The following is a 20,535-nucleotide window of genomic DNA, read 5'->3' on the forward strand; positions in this document are numbered from 1 at the left end:
GAAGGTTTTAAAATGAAACTTTAAAATATACAAGGCAATACAGAAGTTTATAAATACGAAATTAATTTTTAAAATTATATTGTTATAAAAACCTAAACGTTAAGTTTCAAACGTATGTTATTCATAATTTCATGAAACTGCTGTAAAGAAATATTAAAAGAGAGTTAAAATTTTATTAAAACAGAATTAAAAGCGGTTGGCCGAGCTCAGCCTACATGAGTCTTTAATCGCCCGTTTTATCGACAATAGATGCATTAAAGCTTGTATAGAAAGTTGTACAAAGTTATACAAAAAAAATTTCTGGTTTTTGGAAGCAGTCAAGGTATTTGGGAGTGTTAGAGGTATTAAAATTTAATGCGTATCATTCCGCAAGGTTCATTCTGTTGTATCCGCTATGCTTCATTAGTGCTTAAATTACTTATTTTATTATTTCGAGTCTGGTTTTATTTCTCTAGAAGACCTTTTGAAATGACAAAAAAATATTTGTTTGAATGTAAACTGAGAAGTACAAGTGTACGCAATTTTTAAATCCATATCAATTACATATGTCACATTTAAAAAATCAAAATCATAGAGAAGAGAGGTGCATTTTTCGTGCACCTCATTCACGACAAAGTTTTTATAGAATCCGTTCCTTTGTTATTGGCTCAACAAACACTTTTTTGCAAGCATGAAGTGACCAACGATTGTTCTTATTTGTTGAAATTGGACTTTTTCTATCTTTTTTAGCGTTCTTCTAGTCTTTTGTGAGATTTTATTTCAATTTTTGCTTAAATGGTGAACCGGTGAATATTTCAGATTGCTTACCTTTAACTTCTTGTTCAAAAATTTTTCTATTTGCAATTGTTTTGGGTAGAGTTGAAATTTCGTTCACTTTTATAGGAAGGGTTGAAGACCCAAGGTTAGGATCAACAAAAATATTTTCCTTAATCACATCATTCTCAGGTCTTGGTGAACTTCTTACTGCAGTTCTTGATAAAAAAAATCTGCTTCAGTGAAAAGATTATCATTGAAAGGACAAATTCCAGCTATTTAAAATTTTTCAAATGCATTTGAAGTGGACGCCGTTTTTCTAAATGCATTTGCATATATGGATGTCAATTGGTAGACAGATATCCCTCTTCATGGATTGTTTTTTAACCAGTTTTCGACTTCTGCTGCCTAAAATTTTTTGTTAGCGGAGCAAAGAAACATCTGTCTTGCGGTTGCATTCTTTGGCTACTATGTGGTAGAATCGAGAGAAGATGAATATTATTACAGAATCTACATTTTTTGGTCAGTTTTGCGATGTCTCGACATGCTTTAAAACAAAAATTTTTGTTTTTTGGTGAAATTCGTCTACAAATAGTGAAAAGACAGAAAATTTAATTATTATCATTATTAATAATTAATGATAGTTTTTGAAGTCATGCGTACTCTGGCATCCCCTCTCTTCTTAGACGGCCCTATCCCAATTATAGAATAAACTTACCGTAATTTTACTCGAAATTTTTTATGATTTTAAAATGATTTTATTATGATTTTATTATGAATTTAATAAGATTTTATTATGATTTTATTATGATTTTAATATGATTTTATTCTTATTTTATTATGAATATTTCCATATAAATTCCAGGTCTATCAATCAGACTCAAAACTTCCACTTGTGATTCAGTCAACTGGATCATGTCCGTCGGCAACATCACTCCTAACAACAACAACAACAACGTCATCAGTAACTGCAACAATTACATCAGCAACAACAACAACACTAACAACAACAACACTAACAACTAAAACATTACCAAATTCAATAACTCCAGCATCAGTGCAGTTGCAGCTTACATCGCCAAAAACCACAGTAACAGTGAGAACAGCAACAACAATGCAAACATCAAGTGCTGCCGATATCAACAACTCGGCAACTAAAGATCTTCCGATATTTTCAACTTTTACATGTAGGTCCTTGGATGTATACATTGACAGTTTTAGTCTGATGCTATGGTATCAGTCAGAAAATAAAAAAAATGTTATCAAAAATTAGTTTTTTGTAATTTTTTAAAATTTTTTTAGTTATTTATATGAAGCAGGTTGAAGTTTGTGAAAATGTTTTAATTCTTCCGTTTGTATATTTCAAAGTTAATTGAACACATTTTTTTGAAGCTGTCGGAAATGTCAAGGTGGAATCCACCAGTGTTCGCTGCCCAATGTCACAAAAAAAGCTACAACAGCAACCACAAGAGCAACAACAGCCACAACAACGGCTATCCCAGCAGCAGCTGAAACAGACACATCAACTAGCAAGAGAGCAACAACTTAATCAACTTAATCAGCCGTCTGAACAGCAACAATGTTTGCCACAACACCAACAATATTCACAACATCAACATCTAATGAATATTCAACATCAACACCCACTACAGAAAATGTACTACAATCAGTGCGTTGGAATGCCGCAACAACAACAGCAACATCAGCAACAACTACAGCAACATCAGCAACAACTACAGCAACAACTACAGCAACATCAGCAACAACAACAGCTACTAAAAAATTTCGATTGTAATCTCAAATCACCACAACAACAACATCAAGCGCAACATAACCTCCAATGTAGTCAACAGCAGCAGCTGCAGCAACAAATTGAATTATCATATCAAATCGATCTGAACACGGAACATTCAAAACATCTAATTCAAGATAAAAGTTTTATTTCAAAACAGCCATCACAGCAACATTATAAGCCGCATCAACATGCATCGCAACAACATCAACCGCAACAACATCAACAGTCACATCAACAACAGCAACGAACATGTTCACCATCAAACCTTCATGGAAGCACTCTCAATCGACAACACAATATACAACAGATCGGCTGTAATAACACCAGCAGCAGCAACAACAACAACAACACTATACCATTATTGCCCGCATTCCACACATCAACAACAATTACACAATCCAACAATCTCAACAACAGCATCAACACAATTCAACCGGCTTCGACTGCACCGGAGGGTACAGCAACGAACACGCTTTTGAGCAAAACACAACTGAAACACCACGCCAATATCAAATCAAGTTTTGTCTGATAATAAAATCCATTTCAAAACTTACAACTGTGTTGTTTTCTGATTAATTACGCTGTGTTGAAAATTTTTTTTTTTCTTTTTGTTTGTTTTTTTCAGCCAATAATACAGAACACGTGTAACATTTATATTTATTCAATATTTCAGTCTTTGGTGAATTTTGTTCATGAGTAACTTTGAAACAATCTGCCCAGCGATTGAATTAAAAATGAAATTACTCGCTAGTCTCGATGAGTTCGATTATTTATAAATATTTGTTGGAAGGTTAAAATTATAATATTTGTTCGTTTATGTTTTTAAAATGTGTTTCAAGTTAATAATCTCATAAAGGACTATAATCGTTTGTCAATTCAATCCTGATCATTAATAGCAAAGACGACTTTTTAAAATTTTTTCGTTATAAAAGAAACATTGAAAAATTCATATTAAACACTTATTTTTTTACAAAATTATTAATTTCATATAAAAAAATAAGAAAAACAAAACTATTCAAAATGTTGAAAAATAGATAAATTAATCATTCACATTTTGAAATAAGACAATTATTAAATAAAATAATAATCAGAAAAACAGTTAAAAATATGATAGCAAGAACATTGGAATGAACGGTCTTATTCAAATAAAATTAAATTAAAATCAAACAATAACGATAGAACATTACATTTTATTGGCATACTAATAAAAATAATTACCATAAATTACTTTAGTGAACGCAGACATACCTCGCCAAATTAACATAATATCTTATTAAAATTATGACGTCATGATTATTAATTAGTTATTTTAATCGGATAATTTATTTTGAGATAATTGTTTAAAATTGTATTAAATTACAATAATAGAATGTTATAATTTTGTTGTTGATGTGTTATGAATAAGATTTTATCGCGGTCAAGTTGTTCAATTAACACAGTTTATTATTTTTCATTTACTATATTTTGTTATTGTTACCATTTGAAATCATTAGTTTTTATTACAATTGTCTTAGTAATCACAAACATAGGTTATAAAAATTTTATTATCATTAATAAAATATTTATTGAAAAAAAATCCCAGAATTATTCATTCAATTATATTAGTGATCGCTGTGACAGTGGATCTACAGCGTGTCAAATAGCAGTAGTTATAGCATTAATAATATTATTTATACGAAGACGATACATAAATTAAAAAAAAAATCTGTCAGCAAATCGAGACAGAATAGAAATAGTTTCATACTAGCCACTTCAAGGAAATGTTTTTAATATTGGTTGGGTGGCAGTAAAAGTCTTATCGGTGTTATCAATGTTCATATAGAGAGTTATTTTCAACATCAATTTAATCAGCAATTATTAATGTAAAAGTAAAATATAAAAAAATACGGTGACGAATTGAAAGAAGAATTTTTTATTTTTTACGTGGGTAACAGAGAAGAAATGTCGCATATTTTACTTTCCGCCATTCCGTTCTTTACCATAACAATGGAGCATTTTGCATTTTGCAGCTTTTCATCGTTCGACCTGTTATCATCTCTCACATTGTCAGTGACGTTTGTGTTAATGTTATTAGTGTTGGTTTTAATGTTAGTGTTATTGTTGTTGTTGTTATTATTGCTGATGTTATTGTGGCTACTGTTTTTGGATGTAGAAAGCTCTTTGTTGTGTAAGGTGTTTAAATGAGTGTTGAACAAGTTTTTTCTAAGAACGGTGTTGTTGATGTTGTTGTTAGCCGTGTTGTTAGTGTTAATGTTGTTGGTACTGTTTGTATTTGAATTGAAGTATGCATTTTTATAAACATTACAATTTTTTTTTGTATCAACAGAGATACATTTGCTCCTATCACTTGCAGCGTCAATAATAACCTTGCAGTCTCCATCATCTACACCACCATTCACTTGATACACAGCTTTATTGCTATTGTTGTCGATGCAACTATAACGATTTTTATCGTTCGAAACCGGTTTCGATGAAATTTCTTTATCCGTCACGTCAAAATCGGACACGAATCTGGGCTTTTGACTAGCCACTTTCAGGATGGCCACTAGCAGCAGAGCTATGATGACGAGTGTGCACAAACAGACGATGACAGTCGGTATTATATCGTTGTTCGATCTCGATTCTTCTCTGTTGAAAAGATGATAGAATAGAGATCGCGCTGTGAAAATGGTCGCCGGTTTGAATTCAACATGGACCAGTTCCGTGGTCCATAGTGGCGGTGTTCCTTTGTCGTAAACTGTAACAGTGAATACGAATGTTTTATTTCTATCTTCAACGTTAACGATGCGAGCTAATGTTAAGATGCCGGTTTTTGAGTCAAGTTTGAAGTAGCCCAGACCTTCGGATCCTCTGGTTATGTAGTACCGGATGTCAGCGTTCTCGGCGTAGTCAGCATCAGTGGCGGATATGGTGGCCAGATAACTGTTCTCTTGCAAAGGGACGTAGACCAAGATGTGGTGGTGCGTTTTGTTGGGGAATCTGAAAACTGGAGAGTTGTCGTTGATGTCGATCAGCTTTATGAGGACCGTGGAAATGTTGGTGATGGTCGAGTTGTTGAGATCTCTCACAAGCACTTTGAAATAGTAATCGCTCTTCAATTCTCGGTCCAGAACGGATTCGGTCCAAATTTTTCCTGAACTTTTTTCAATTCGAAAAACTTTTTTGGTCCGATATTGTTCGTTATGATAATCGTCGGCAATGATGTCATTGATGTTATGAATATTCATATTAAAATCAACGCTATCCTCACCAATGTCATCCCTATCGTCGACAATAAATTCATCACTGATTAATTCAAAGTGCATCTGATTATTTGGGTATTCATCTTTGTCAAACGCATATACAGTTCCAATTTCAGTGCCAGGCAGGTTTTCTTCAAACATTGTGAATATGAACTCATTCTTCGAGAAGATCGGTCCACAATCGTTCTCGTCTTCAACCCTAACCGTCACTTGACAGGTTGAAGACAGCTTCGTCATGGTTTGTTGCTGTTGTTGCAGATGGTGATTTTGTTGATGCTTAGCTACACCTGCAGTTTTCCTATCATAACTTTTATATTCCTTGCCGTTGATTTCAACAGCGTCGACGACAACAACCGCACGAAACTCGTACAGATCCTTCTCCTCCCTATCCAAACTTTGCAGAGCTGATATCCACCCACTGTTGGAATCAACTGAAAATTTTTCCGGATCGTGATTAAGTAAGGAGAACGTAAATTTACGATTTGTGGTCGTGGCTTCGTCGTCGTTATCAAAGTTGACGCTGTTGACGCTCAGTTTGAGCAAAGGCTGTGGCGCTTCGTTGTTCTCGTGCAACGAGGCGTTGTAGTGAGATTGTGTGAAGCGAGGCGTCTTGTCGCTCGTATCTATGACGTTGATTGTCAAGTGCTTGACGTTCTGCTTGGAGGGGATGCCGAAATCCTGTGGTGTTAAAATAGCAAGTTCTTCATCTTCATTTTTGATTGAATTTCAATATAAAATATACGCGACTATTTAAATATACATGTATCAACACACACGCAACACACATGTAACAACAACGTGTAAAACACACGTGTAACACAACACACATGTAACAACACAAATAACAGCCCACATGCAACAACAAAAAGTGTATCATCACACACGCATCACGCTCGAACGTAAAAGATTAACAGGGAAACAATAACCCTCCAACACAATGGAAAACAATATATAATACTGGAACAGCAGTGATAAACATCAGGGAGAACAACAACATCAGCATCAACAATCGTGAACTGATGCCATAAACAAAATAGCAGTAAACACGTTTCTATTAAAAGTTTTGGCAACAGTAACTTTAACGACGCCAAAATAACTGAAAAACGTTATTAAATGTAACATTAAACAAAAAACAGTCAAAAAATAAGAAAAAAAGAACGAAAAATCAACATTGAAAATGTATAAACAACATTTCAATCATAACATAGAGAAGAAAATTGAGTTTCAAAGCAAAACATCCAATACACAAACACATAAATGCACATACATTCACACGCACATAATTACATACATAGATACACAGATACATACATGCATACATACATGCATCATACATGCACACATACATACATGCACAAACATACATACATACAAACAAACATACTCACCAAAATTTATGTTTGTATATATTCCTAGGTCACTAAAACAAGACAAGGCTGCTTCTATATCACACAAATCACATCATATCAAATATTACATCAAACTCCATGTATCCTTCAGGATGGCTCAGCATTACATATATACATTATATGATAGCCTATTTGTGTAAATATCTGTGTCTTTATGTGTATATGTGTAAATGTATGTGTGTTTGAATTGTAATGTTTTGAAGATATGTAAGCTGTATGTAGGTGTGTATGTATGTGTGTATATATATATATATATATATATATGTGTGTGTGTGTGTGTGTGTGTAAGTGTGTATGCATGCAAATAAGAGGTTCTTTGTGTTTGTGTGTGTCTTTGTATATGTGTAAATCTGTGTATGTTTAATTATAAAAGTATATACAGACAATATATAAATAAATATATACATAAATGTAATATGCATGTAACAGAGTTTTATGTAACGTTATCTGCCAGTGAGTTATGATATATTTGGCATGAGATGGCTTCGGAGGAGGTTTTAATATAGTGTGTCTACTGATAATGCTATTGATCTAAATGGCTGAGGTGCCGGGTTCAAATCCAGGCTTTGTTCTTCGAGAATGAAGTTGTTGATAATGATGATAATGATGGCGATAATGATGATAGCAATAATGGAGATAACAGTAATGATGATGATGATGATGATTATGATGACGACCATGGTTATAAAAACGGTCACATGTCAATGATGATGATTGTGATGATGATGCTGGAAAAATTTATAATAATGATGACAATGATGATGTGATGAGAGTTGTGATAATGATAGTTGGTGATGTCATGGTTGTGGTAATGCTGCAGATGATGATCACTTCGTTGGTGATTACACAAACGAGTTTATAATAACATGATTAAAATTATGTTAATGATGATGTCATAAATGATGATAATATTTTAATAAATATATATAATTAATTATAAATTAATAATAATAAATTATTCCAAGCGTGGCTGAAATTTTTTTTTTCGAAAATTTTAAAGACAAATTAACCAACTTTGCAGATAATATTAATTCTTATCTGCTGTTGTTGCGTTGTTTGCTGATGGTGTCGATATTTGTTCTTGAAGGCCATCTGAAGGTCGTTCAGCGATGACGTCACCAAGTGGAATTCTTTGAAGTTTAGGGGTGCTAAGCGAAAATACCTACAAAAGAAAATTTAAAAAAATAACATCTTTTAGATATCTTCTCAACTCTAAATTACAGTGCGTTAGTTTGTACATTATCAAATGGATAGCAATAGTGATTTTACCAATCTATTTGAAAAAAAAATCTCAAATAAATATTCAGATTTTCAAACTCGGCTGCTACATTCTCATTCTGGCGCCCTTGACGATATGCAAACAACACCTCAAATGACATTGAATATACCAACAATATGTACAGTGCATCACTCGCCGAATAACAAGCACTGACTTGCATATCATAAATATAAACTTACCTATACACGCATAAAACGCTATATTTAACACATGTTCATGTCCTTTCCTACCATACCAAATTTCTGGATCGACCAAGTGGCGGATCTAGACAACTTTGATGGTTGGCTAAAAATTTAAAAATGTTTAAATTTTCACGGGAAGCGGGCAAAATGTTCACAGGAAGGTCAAGGTTTGTCGTAGTGTAACAGACGACCTTTTTTTTGGTTTTTTTTGATTGATTTTATTTATAAAGGGTCCTCTTTCTGACTTTTATTAAAAAAAGGGCCTAAGTCCACCACTGGATTGACCAAACCTAGCAAAACCATCGGCATACTTGCTGTCCAGACTGCAGTTGAACTGTCCATTCACCCCCTCGTCCAAATCATCTACCATAACGTGACCCAAGAACGTACCTAGAGATGTTTGGGAGAATTAGGTGGATAAAATGATAAAAATAAATTTACAGAAAAATTTGAAACCTTTTAATAACGAATAATATAATACATTTATGATGGATTAGTTAATAAAGTTTTTAACAGTTATAATAATATTGCATGTTTGTTGATTGACATATGAAATTATCGCATTAATGGGATTAATTCTTGCTGAGTAAGTTAATCGGTTAAGCAAAAAGTAACAACGACAAAGATTGCTCTAGTTTTGAAATTTTAGAAAGCAATGAAAAAAATATGCCTATGCGTTCTTCTATTAATTTCAATGGAGTAATTACAGTGAAAAATTAAACAAGCCAATTAGTTGAGTCAGCTGAATGGGTTTGGCAGACATTGCTAACAAAAAACTGAAAATTCACACTTTCGAACGCACAAACTACCCAACAATAAGCATAAATATACGTAAACATATAAAAAAATATACAAAATCATAAAAAAATATACAAAAACATATACAAAGAAATCATAAATATATACAGAAATATACTCAAATACGAACAAAATACACAAATATATGCCAAATTATACAAAGAAGTATACATTGATCCTATAAAAAATATACACAACCGTACAAACATACAAAGATGCTTATGCATATGTACCAAAACTACATACAAAACATACAAACAAACAAAACTACAAACAGACTAGTGACAGCGCATACTCAGACTTATTCATCAATCCAATGCATTTTCATAGAAGAGCGCAATTCACCGTGGATAAAAATATTGACGATATAAATGAGAAAAATAGTAAAAGTATTTATAAAAATAAAGATGATAATGATAATAATAATAACAATGATAACAATAATGATGACGCTGATAATAATAACGATTATGGCAATAGATGATGATGAAGTTGATGATGAATATGATGCGGTTTTGACGGAGATGACGTTGATAAGAAGATGGTGATGAGGAATATGATGAGGTGATAGTGAGTATGATGTAACCTTCTGGAACGTGTGAATGAACGCGGATGAATTCGGCATCAGATTCCCATAATGTGTTTACTGAAATCTGTTGTGATGTTGATGATGTTTTTGTTGTCGTTGAGTCGTCGTTGTTGGTATTGTTGGTGCTGTTTGTGTTATTGATGCTGCTTGAGTTCTTGTTGTTGATGGTGTTGTACGTTGACAATGTTGTTGTTGTGTCGCGATGTTGTTTGCGTTGTTTCTTGTGATGGTTTGTTGATGATAACGTTATAATGATACTTTTATTACATTTGTTTGATTGTTTTGGTCAATAACGATATAACAGAGTTAGCTATTAATGACAAAAATATTATTGTTAACAATGTTTTAGAATATGCGGCGTTTCTATGGTGTATGTAGTTGCTGTTGTTGCTGCTGCTGTGATGTTGTTGGCAGTGATGTTGTTTTGACTATCAAAATAAGAACGATGTTTAAAATTATTTTCAAACGAAGATGATATAGAGTTTGTCTATGTTTGATGTTGCTTTTTTTCAATCTCGATACCATAGTTGAGGCGCAATAAGTTTATACCGTCAAATTTTTCACTAGCAGTTCCTCATACGTTTTGACTATCGCGAGTTATAAATGTCTGTTCAGATGAGAAACTTTAAATTAAAATGCTTAGAAGCATATTTCAAGATTGCAGAAAGACGAATTTATCTATCCTTCAATTTTTCTTTCTTAATCATTTTTTAAGCCCTTCAAACATTTTTTGTTAATCTCCGAATTCTTGGCTTTAGGGCAACTCGCAGAAACAAATCCATTTTAAGACCTCAACTCTCTTTCGTTCGAAATGAAGAAAAAAATATATATTGTTTTTTTTAGGTAAAAGAAATTTTGAAGGAAAAAAACTTTTTGCAACTTATTGAAGCAATCATATCATTACTTTAAATGATACATTAAACAAGTTTGCAATCATTAATTCCGAATTAGAAAATTTGGGTAGTAAAAAAAATTTCAACAATCACATAGAGAATATTGCTATATTTTTTATCAATTTAGACTTTAACAATTAAAATAAAAAAATTGTTTTTAAAATAAAAAACACTCAAACATTTTTACAAATTAGCGGAAAAATGATACAACACACGAACACATACACACAAACACGAAAACGCACACACACACACACACACACACACACACACAGAGATGACCAGACAGATATAAGAAACAGGACATAAAGAAATATGCACGCGAACATTTTATTAGGTGAGAAGGAGATAAAACTAGACAGGAAAAGAGAGGAAGAAAATGTGGGTGGAAGTTGGATGAGTGATGTAAATATAGAATTGGTGAGAGAAAAAATATTTGGTTCACAAATGTGGTCAGTTGGCAATGGACACACCGATCGAGCTAAATATTTTGAGAATTAAATCTCAAATTTTTTAAAGTTATATTTTGAAATAGTCTAAATTTAAATAAAAAAAAATAACAAAATGAAAAATGAAATTGCGTGTGTGAAAATAAATTTCATGCGGATAAATAAAATAAAAACAAACAAAATTGGATTATAAAAAAATTAAAAACAAAACAATAAATGAAAGAAAGAATTATGATTGGTCGAAAATCTCCCGCCAGCAAGCGCCGATGATTGATTCAATGATTAGGCGGGCCAAAAATTTCATTAACAAGCAGAACGATTTGTAATTAATATAAATATCCCGTACCAACAAACGATCATCAAATATGAAGAAACAACATGGCGCTGAGATAACACGAAGAAAAAAATGTCTACGCCAAATTTATTCTATTTTTTTTTATTTTTTTTTTATTTTTTTGAATGCTGGGTTTTTATTACATCTCAAAGCTGAATTTAATGAAAATAAATCTTCGCTTCTGAATTTTAGAAATAAATTAAAATTTATGTCCGCAGCCAAATAATTTAGTTGTGATTAATGTTGAAACGGACGCAAAAAGTTGTATACGGTTCGAGATTTGGTGCGAAAAATATCTGCTGGTTATCATGTTGCCGAAAATTTTGATGAAGATTTAACTTACTTTCATTTACTTGGATATCTCCTTGGTAGCCAAAAAAAAAAAATTAAACTTGTTTATCTGGAAAAATTATTTTGTTAACATCAAATATTTTTCGATCTGCATTTATTCGCGTCAAATAAAGAAACTTTTTCTTTCGTGCGCTAACATTTTTAAAAAAAGAACCACACTGTTTGAAAATGCAGCCAGCCAGAGTGGTAAATTGTTTTAAAAATTTTTAATGTCATAATGTCATGTAGAAACAAAATTATCAAACATGCCTGCTGAATAATTCATTATTACTACAAAAGATTTGCGTACTATTACAAATACGCATACATTTACACAATTAGACATTATATATATATAGATATATAGATATATATATATATACATGTATAAGACATAACATACATATACAAATGTTAATTATGTGTACTTTTATGATATAATATTTTTCACCCCGACGTTAAAATAATTTTCTTAATTTAAGTCCCAGTCAAACATCCCCAAAATCCTCGAATCAGATTGTGCATCAGCCAGCCCCGCTTACACTGGCTCCTTTTATTACTTTTTTTTAGTTTTTTTCTTCTTATTTTCTATTTCCTTCAAGGTTTTCATTCTTGAAATTTATCTGAGACGCTGTAATCTTTGATATGAGCGTCCTAATATCAACAGTAAATCATATGGCAATTTCGCAAATCCTATATCCTTCAGTCCACATCTGGACTGGCTTCGTAGCGAAATACGCCCATATTTTTTTATTTTTATTCTTTTACATTTCTTTTATTCCTTTTATTTTTTCTTCTACTTTTCAATACAGCCATTCACGAATACGATGTTAGTGACGTCTTAACATAATGTTACATACTTTTTACGATAACCTAATTAAAATGATATCATTTTTTAATGGTTTATAATTGAAAGAATATAAAAATAATCAAATTAGTTCGGGATTATGTAGTTTCACACTCTCTGCCATGGGTAATTATGTTTGATTTTTATTGGTTTTGTTGAGCCAGCGTTCATAACATGCACATGTGTCCAGTGTGTAGGAAGCACATAATTTTGTGGTTTCAGCGTTGCTGGCTTCGGCGACATTTCTAAAAGCCTATTATCTGCATCGCACGAATTTATTTTCAAAAAAATTCTTTCCATCAATTTCAAGCTAATAATAATTGTACAACAATAATTATTTTACATTTTATTATTTTATTTTGAAACTTTGTCTTATTCAATTTGAAATAAAGTTCTGAAAATGAATGAATCTCCAAATAAAGTCGAGTTTTCAAATTTAATTCATCGTCTAAATAATTTTTCGCCACTAATGAAACAAATTTTAAATGAGTTAACAACAGTATAGGTAGGTCTGCAAATGAACTAAATTATCGTGATCGTAAAAGTGATTTATAAATAGCGAGGCCTCTTACACAGACAACTGCTTCATAATTGAATCATTACTTTATAAAATCATAATTGATAGCTGCAAAGGAATGCATAAAATATCCTAGCGTGGATACACTCGCTGCAACTACTACTACTACATCGACTACTACTACTACTACTACTGCTGCTGCTGCTCATATTGCAACTACTGCTACTACTACCACAATTTTTGTTACATCTTGTACAACGAAAACCAAGCCATGAAAACTGCTAAAACTTCAACTGCCAAAACTGCTACTGCATTTTCAACTGATACTACTGCCGCCATTTACATAGGATACTACTGATATAAATATAAGCAACGTCAGCAAGACCACTTCGGATATTTTCGAAATTAAAATTGATTTTTTAGTTCTACGCGAGTTACAAACATGTTACAATATCTGATGATGTTATTAAACTCTAAGCTATGTGCTGCACTTGCTATGTTATAACTTTCGTTCCTAATATTCCAACAGACAATTTGGAAGAAGTTTTTTCTAAAATTTTGACAAAGCATTTCCTCTACGTCAAACATCAATTTAACACAATTTCAATATTGCCATTCAAAGCATGGAAGCGTCTTAAATGCTATAATTAAAACACAATTTTATTTATTTAAAAAATATACAACAATGCCACAATAGAAATAGGTTTTGAATTTGTGCTGCAATCGCTAGTGCTGTTACTATCGCTACTACACAAACTTTTTGCATTACTCACCAAAGTATAATTACTATCAAAATGATGCAAATTAACACTACAACTATACTATCTGTTACTACTCTAACTACTACTACTACTACTACAATCACTACTACTACTACTACTACTATTACTACTATTACTACTACTACTACTACTACTACTACTACTACTAGTAGTAGTATTACTATTAATAATACTACTACTACAACAACTACTACATCACTACTACTACTCTTACTACAACAACTACTGCTACTACTACTACTACTACTACTACTACTATTACTACTATTACTACTACTACTACTACTACTAGTAGTAGTATTACTATTAATAATACTACTACTACAACAACTACTACATCACTACTACTACTCTTACTACAACAACTACTGCTACTACTACTACTACTACTACTATTACTACTATTACTACTACTACTACTACTACTACTATTACTACTATTACTACTACTACTACTACTAGTAGTAGTAGTATTACTATTAATAATACTACTACTACAACTACTACATCATTACTACTACTCTTACTACAACAACTACTACATCATTACTACTACTCTTACTACAACAACTACTGCTACTACAACTACCACTGCTACTACTGCTAAGACGAAAAATACTGCAATTACTAATTGAAAATTGCGAAGACTTACAATTTCATTTCCCAATGTAAAGATTGGAGAAGACTTGTCAGTCGTTTGTTTTCTACTGACAGTCAAACATACACGTTCGAACACACACACACCTCACACACACACACACATACACACACCTCACACACACGCACACACACACACGCTATAAGAAAATAAGGACCAATTAAATATGAAACCTTAATAACCTTCAAGTTAATCATGAAAACAAATGCATAGATTGACATAAACAAATTTATAAAAATAACATGCAAATGCAGAAATATTCTTCTTACATTTTTAAACCTATCACGGCATATTTACTTCATTTTTTTCACTCTGACATGAGGAATGGCTGCTGAAGTTCCTATGTATGCAAATATTACCAGACGTTAACGTACACATACACACACACACACACACCACACACACACGCACGCACGCATTCACGCACAGACATTATATTGTGTTTATGTTATAGTGTTATAGTTATTAATTCTGTGGTTGTTTCAGAGTTCATTTTTTATTATTTTTGATTGACACGACAGACGTCATGTTGAGACGTCGAATCTTTACACATTCGTAGATACGCCGATACACACACACACATACACACACACACACACACACACACACACACACACACACACATTCACACTTACACCCATAGATAGAAACATCCGTGTACACATCTCTGCAAACATCTTCGCACGCAAGCACACTTCCACACGCACTCTCTACCTTTCCATAGGCAGATTCCAAAGCGTATTACAACTAACATTTGTACGCCCATATACATTCTCATCCCAAGAAGCATCACTCTGCCCATTCCTACGCACATCCCTAGAAACATCACTACGCCCATCCCTACACACATCCCTAGGAACATCACTACGCCCATCTCTACAGGCACATCCTTACGCACATCTCTGCAAACATTTTCAACGTGCGTTCGTACGGACAGGCGCATTGAAATGAATTGAATGGGAGATTGACAGAAACAAAACCGCAGACGCCATGATGAGAAAGACGCAAAGATGCGCAAAAAGGAGAAGCGTTTTTATTGAATACATTCGAATGAAATTATAAAATTTTTCGAAATATTTTTAAATGTTGTATTTTTTTTGAAATTTTACAGCTTCGTCAAAAGGTTTTCGTTTTATCTGTAAGTTATTTTGAATTAGAATTTTCTAAATTTCGTAACTTGTGCGAGTTGTATGAAAAAAAGAATTGAGCATTTCATCTCACAGATGGTTTATTACAAATTTTACAAACATCTTCTCATCAGTCACTAAATAAACCGATAATGTTTTCATTTAAAATAACTTATAATTCATTTTCTAACTTCACCAAAAATAATAATTTAGAATAATTGCCGCGTGTTGGCCATTTTATTTCACTTTTTTCATTAAAATTTTACCTCGGTATCAACTTTTTATGTCAGCACAATAATTACATCCATGCCACGTTCACCTACGTACATTTCGCCATTTTGCTTGTCACGTCAATGCTAAAAGGTCACCCGTAAAGAAGGGCTTTGATTGGCCGGCCGCAGTCACGTGCACTTTTCCTTAACGCGTGATTGGTTCGTGAGTGACCGCGGGGGTTTAGCATGGCGTGTGATTGAATTATTGAGTGGAAATTCTTTTAATAAAGTTTTATCGCGGGAGAAATTTTCTTCTGTAAAATGCATGACGCTCTGTTCATGTTTGTTTGTTTCTTGTTACGTTCTGTGGCTGCTGTGATTGCTGCTGTCACTGCCAATGTTATTCATCTGTATATTTGTCGATTGTTGGGTTGTAAATTTGTTTCTAATTTTTTTTGATAATGGCCAACCGTGATAGATTTGCTTTATTTTGTGGTTGCTGATGTTGTTTCTGATGTTATTGCATTCGGTGAGGTTAAGGTTGATTGCCGACCGCAGAGTGACTACATCTGCTTTGTTCTTTATACTACCATTACCTTAAAAAATCAATTTGTCTTTGTAATCTAAGTTACAGTAAAGTTTTTTAAATGTTGTTTGATTACGTATGAAAGTTGTACATGGTCACCCCGTATTTCTTTTGTGTCTACTGTTATATCTTTATAAAATTTTCTTACGTTAATCCAATTTTTAATAACATTGCTCCACGTCCATATATTTGTTTGTGTCAAGTTTGTTGAACGTATCTGGGGGAGGGCGGGACGATTGCAACGACAACGACACTCGGTCATTCATCATAGCATCATGCATTACTGAACCGTGACAAAACATCTCAACAGCCAGCAATAACATTAATCTTACAACGTCTCTCTCCATTGTTTGAAAGCACAACAATGCATCAACTATAGCAACAACAACAGTAACAGCATCAATTTCTAAGACAATGGTAGCAAAGATAACAACGAATACAACAACAATGAAAACAATGACAACATAATCAACAGTTGAAAATGTTCGCAAAACAATGACAGCAACAACAACATCAACAACAGCAACAAAAGCATCGACTAAGGTAATGATGTTTCAACGGAAAACATAACAAGAGAAAAACTTTATGAAGTCTTTTATTGAACATCTTTACTATCAGCTCTAAAACTAACCGGGCAACAAAAACAATTCACTCGCGTACATGCATGAAATACATACAACAACGTGTTGCGAAATGATGTGAGGGTTAAAACGTCTGGTCCCTACTGGGCTTGAATGCAAGGTAATTCCTGTTTATCATACGCAGTGTGTATGATGCTTCCGATTGCCAATATTCACTACATCATGTTTGTTTGGTTGATCTATCTGAGTAATGTGATGCGAAGATATAAATATATGAATAAACACGTTATAAGAAGGGACATGTTATAGAAAGGAGCATGTTTTGAGAAGAAATAGAATGCGAATTTTGTGATGTTTGTTAGTTTTTATTAAATTGTTTTGATGAATGCACTTTTCATTCAAACATTAAACTTTAAAAAAATCTAAACTTTTAATTTCAACATGCTAAACCAATATAATTTACAGTTTTGTTATAAATTTCTACCGACATTTATATCTCTGAAGCGTTGGAAATAATTATTGAAAAATAACCATTTGAACAGCCATGAATTATTTAAATGATCAACTTTTAAGTTTAAAAAACTTAAATGAAAATCGACATGCCTACAAAGCATGGCCATCATCATTTCTATGTATAAATCATTGTAAAAAATTTATAAACTTTCCCACCCATCGTCATAACTGACTTAAGTTCATAACCTATGGAGTTTTGTCATTTTATTTTTTCATGATTTCTTACAAAAGACGCTGCAACGGGCAAACTTTAATTTTTAAGTTTTATAATTATTAGGTCAAAGTTATTGTTTTAATAAATAATATATTCTGCGAATTATAATTTAAAACAAGTCAAAGCACATTTTTGTTCAAAATTAAACTGCTTCTTGCTGGTTAAATTATTTAAAATGAGTGAAGTAGAACGAAGCACACGCTCTCAACTGATTGCGATCACAAAATTTTTATCAGAGGGAATCAAAAATAAAATTTCATCTACTTTAAATCTCATTGGAACGTTTCAATAAAGCAGCTCTCAACAGTAATTTGACTGAACAATAAGCACACTTAACTCTGAAAAAATTTTACTTTTCAATAAGTGGTGACCGCTTTAAATTGAATCGCTTAAAAATTTCTTGAAATGCATTTTACAGATTTTTATGTGGGCGGTGCTAAATTTACTTAAACTATTCAGGAAATAGGAATTGTAAACAAAAAAATACAATGTCTTACAATTAAACAACAACAAATTCAACAACAATTATGCCAAAAACAACTTTACATAAAAGTTTTTAATTATTAAACAATTGTAAACGAGTTAGTTTCCTCACAATAGCCTCAAATGAACGACATCATGATAACACCACACCAGCGAACAACCTTCGGCTCGTTATCGTTCTGATCGATGAGTCTGACCACTACGGAGACCTCGACAGGAAGGCTGTTGGTTCCGTAGTCGGCTGCCGTCACCGTCAGATGGTGCACAGGTTTTGTCTCGCGGTCCAACTTGCTTATCACTCGAATCTGTTGTGAACGTTGCAACTTTCAATGCGAGAGTAATTTAAACAGAATTAAATGTTTGAAAGAAATTGAACCTGCCAAAATTAGAAAATATATATATAAATTTTCTATAAAAATTATGTGCGCAAACTTTTTCTAAAGAAAAAAAACAAATGTAACACTTAATTAATAAACAAACATACAAACAAAAATTTTTTAAAATGATTATATAACATAGACTCTTTGCTGCACACTCGGCCAACAAGCGCGCAAACAACCTCTCCCGTGATGTTGTTGACGTCAAACATGCGACCATACGTCGACATTCCATTGCTGGGGAAGCCATAGAAGACGCGACCGTTGTCTCCTACATCGGCGTCTGTGGCCGAAACTTGTACCACAACTGTTTGATAGGCTGCGTTTTCCGTTATGTTTGCTTCATAAATCGGCCGATTAAATTTTGGCCTATTGTCATTTTCGTCAAGAACGGCGACTTCTATGAGGAGAGTACCGCTGAGAGGGAGCTCGCCTCCATCCACCGCTACCACCCTCAGATGGTAGCCATCCTTCTGCTCGCGGTCCAACCTTTCCATCAACGTTAATTTCAGTTCGGGAGCGACGTTCGTGACGATTGTGTTCGTAGGTAGCGAAGCGTTGTTGAAGCTTGCCTGGACTGAGTTGTGTTTTTGGTGCCTCTGTGCTTTTTTTTGTTTGCTGTGAGTTTTACTGTTATGAACGTTGTTTAAATTATTATTGTTGTTGTTGGTACTTGTTGTGATTATGTGGTAGTGTTCATTTTTCGCTTTGTAATCATTCAGTTGAAACTTCCTCCAATCGTTTTTATCCTCAGTCTCCAACTTGTACTTCTGCACGGAGAACTTGGAGCCATCGTGATCATTGGCGGTTGGAATGACGAACGAAGTGCCAACTGGCGACAACTCAGATATCTTCAGTAGAATTCTGTTCGGTACGAACACGGGACTGCAGTCGTTCCTGTCTTCGATGACCAAGGTCATTTTGATGATCACCAGAGGAGCATTGTCAGACAGCTGCACGGCAATATCTCTATTAATTTTACAAACGCCATTCTCCAACGGTAACTTATCGGCGTTGTTGGCGAAAGAGTTATTGCTCGCAGCGTCGTCATCGTCGTCGTCGTCATCGTCGTCGTCATCTCGGCATATATTTTCTCGGTCTATTCGACCACTCGTAAGAAGTTCAGAGGTGATCTGATCTATTCTCAAATAAGCCGGCAGTGGGGTGAGCGATGTAAAACGCATCGCGCGATTGGGTCGTTCGATGTTGTTGTTGCTGATGATGTTGTTGTTGTTGCTGATGATGTTGTTGTTGTTGCTGATGATGTTGTTGTTGTTGCTGATGATGTTGTTGTTGATGTTTTTGTTGTTGCTGATGTTGTGTATGTTGTTCTGCTTGTTGTATTGCTCGAGTTTGATGCTAACTTCGTTAGCGTCATTGGCGATGTTAGCAATGACAGTACCGATCTGGCACTCTTCCAGGACAGAGTAGTGCAAGTGGGATGGTGCGGCGAAGTGGTTTTGAAGGACCATAAAGAAGATTATTGCTAACCATGGTGATAATGGTGACTGGGAGAAAGATGATGTTGACGATGATAATGATGAGGATGATGATGTTGAAAAAATCATGAGAGGAAATGTTGGTA

General features: G+C 33.4%; 2 protein-coding genes across 2 annotated transcripts; one reads left to right on the top strand and one right to left on the bottom strand.

The window, feature by feature from the left end:
- Positions 1–1,867: 1,867 nt before the first annotated feature.
- HELRODRAFT_164494 (hypothetical protein) lies at positions 1,868–3,077 on the top strand (the record flags this gene model as incomplete). The annotated part of the gene is made up of 2 exons (XM_009029424.1): positions 1,868–1,940; positions 2,146–3,077. 2 exons carry the CDS (start codon positions 1,868–1,870, stop codon positions 3,075–3,077), a joined length of 1,005 nt encoding a protein of 334 aa, XP_009027672.1.
- A 2,407-nt stretch (positions 3,078–5,484) lies between these two features.
- On the bottom strand, positions 5,485–19,870 carry HELRODRAFT_69097 (hypothetical protein; the record flags this gene model as incomplete). Its single annotated transcript, XM_009029007.1, has 8 exons — positions 5,485–5,705; positions 5,799–6,036; positions 6,136–6,194; positions 8,934–9,050; positions 13,105–13,153; positions 18,732–18,878; positions 19,133–19,517; positions 19,680–19,870. Coding segments are annotated over 8 exons (1,407 nt in total), but the record flags the coding sequence as incomplete, so codon positions are not given.
- Between the last annotated feature and the right edge of the window lie 665 nt (positions 19,871–20,535).

This window comes from Helobdella robusta (genome assembly GCF_000326865.2).
Source record: "Helobdella robusta unplaced genomic scaffold HELROscaffold_6, whole genome shotgun sequence".
Taxonomy (NCBI): domain Eukaryota; kingdom Metazoa; phylum Annelida; class Clitellata; order Rhynchobdellida; family Glossiphoniidae; genus Helobdella; species Helobdella robusta.